Source organism: Penaeus monodon, chromosome 34, assembly GCF_015228065.2.
Source record: "Penaeus monodon isolate SGIC_2016 chromosome 34, NSTDA_Pmon_1, whole genome shotgun sequence".
In the NCBI taxonomy this organism is placed as follows: domain Eukaryota; kingdom Metazoa; phylum Arthropoda; class Malacostraca; order Decapoda; family Penaeidae; genus Penaeus; species Penaeus monodon.
The window spans coordinates 32133754-32134621 of record NC_051419.1 but is presented as its reverse complement, the minus strand read 5'-3'; the positions used below and the strand labels follow the sequence as shown (position 1 = coordinate 32134621).

General features: G+C 37.3%; 1 protein-coding gene across 1 annotated transcript in view; it reads right to left on the bottom strand.

Annotated features, from left to right (window-relative positions):
- LOC119594734 (skin secretory protein xP2-like) overlaps positions 1 to 868 on the bottom strand; it is a gene marked incomplete at its 3' end in the record, with an annotated part of 13847 nt that overhangs the window by 1153 nt on the left and 11826 nt on the right. The window contains 1 exon segment of the mRNA XM_037943820.1: positions 1 to 22. Within this exon segment, the coding sequence (XP_037799748.1) occupies positions 1 to 22 (22 nt within the window).

Here is an 868-nt window from a genome sequence, read left to right as displayed (position 1 = left end):
TCGCGGCGTCGGGGTTGTCCTTCTGCGGGAGGGGGGGGGGGGTTAGAGCGCCCTTGGTTGGGGTGGAAGCGAAGGTTTTACAGTAGGTTAGAATTGCTGTTGTTGTTATTATTGTCATTATCATTCTGGTACAGCTTGCAGTCGGTTATTCAGTTATTTAAACCTTCCATGGCTGTTTTTTGTCAATTCTGAAAGTGATAAATATCTGCTCATCTATCTATTTATGTATGTGTGATCTGTCTATACACACGTGCCACTATACATGGACCTTTATCATGTGTTTCTACGTCTTCACTGGATTCTGAAATGGATGTTTTTAATGTTTTTTTACTGATAAGATGATCGATTTTTATTAACCCATTTGTATTGGAAATCAAATAACTGTATTGAGGAGTCTTTGTGTGGTGATTAATAAGCTAATGACTCGTCCTTTTAAGTTAATTATGCTTCACACGGCAGCATACTACAGATATATTTATAGGTATATTTTCAGGTATATTTACAACCGAGATGAAGTGAAATCTACGTTCGATTTTTTTCTTACTAAGGAAAACTATTCTGTCTGTCTGAACTGTCTCTTATAGCCTATATCTACATACAGGTATATTTACATAGAACCGAAATGAAGTGGATTCTTAGATATCATTATACTATAATGAGGAAAACTATGATTGAATTTTATCTGGCTGGATTGTTCCCTGTGCCTGCGAAATTGGAATAGTGAAACGTCTTTTATTTAATAGGTTCAAATAGGGTTCTGTTGCCTCATAACTATGGGAAAAAAGGCAGAGGTTGGGCACTAAAGACCTTACATGAAGTGTGAGCTCGATATTGCCTCGCGAAAAGAATAAGTTGTTCAATGCGTGGC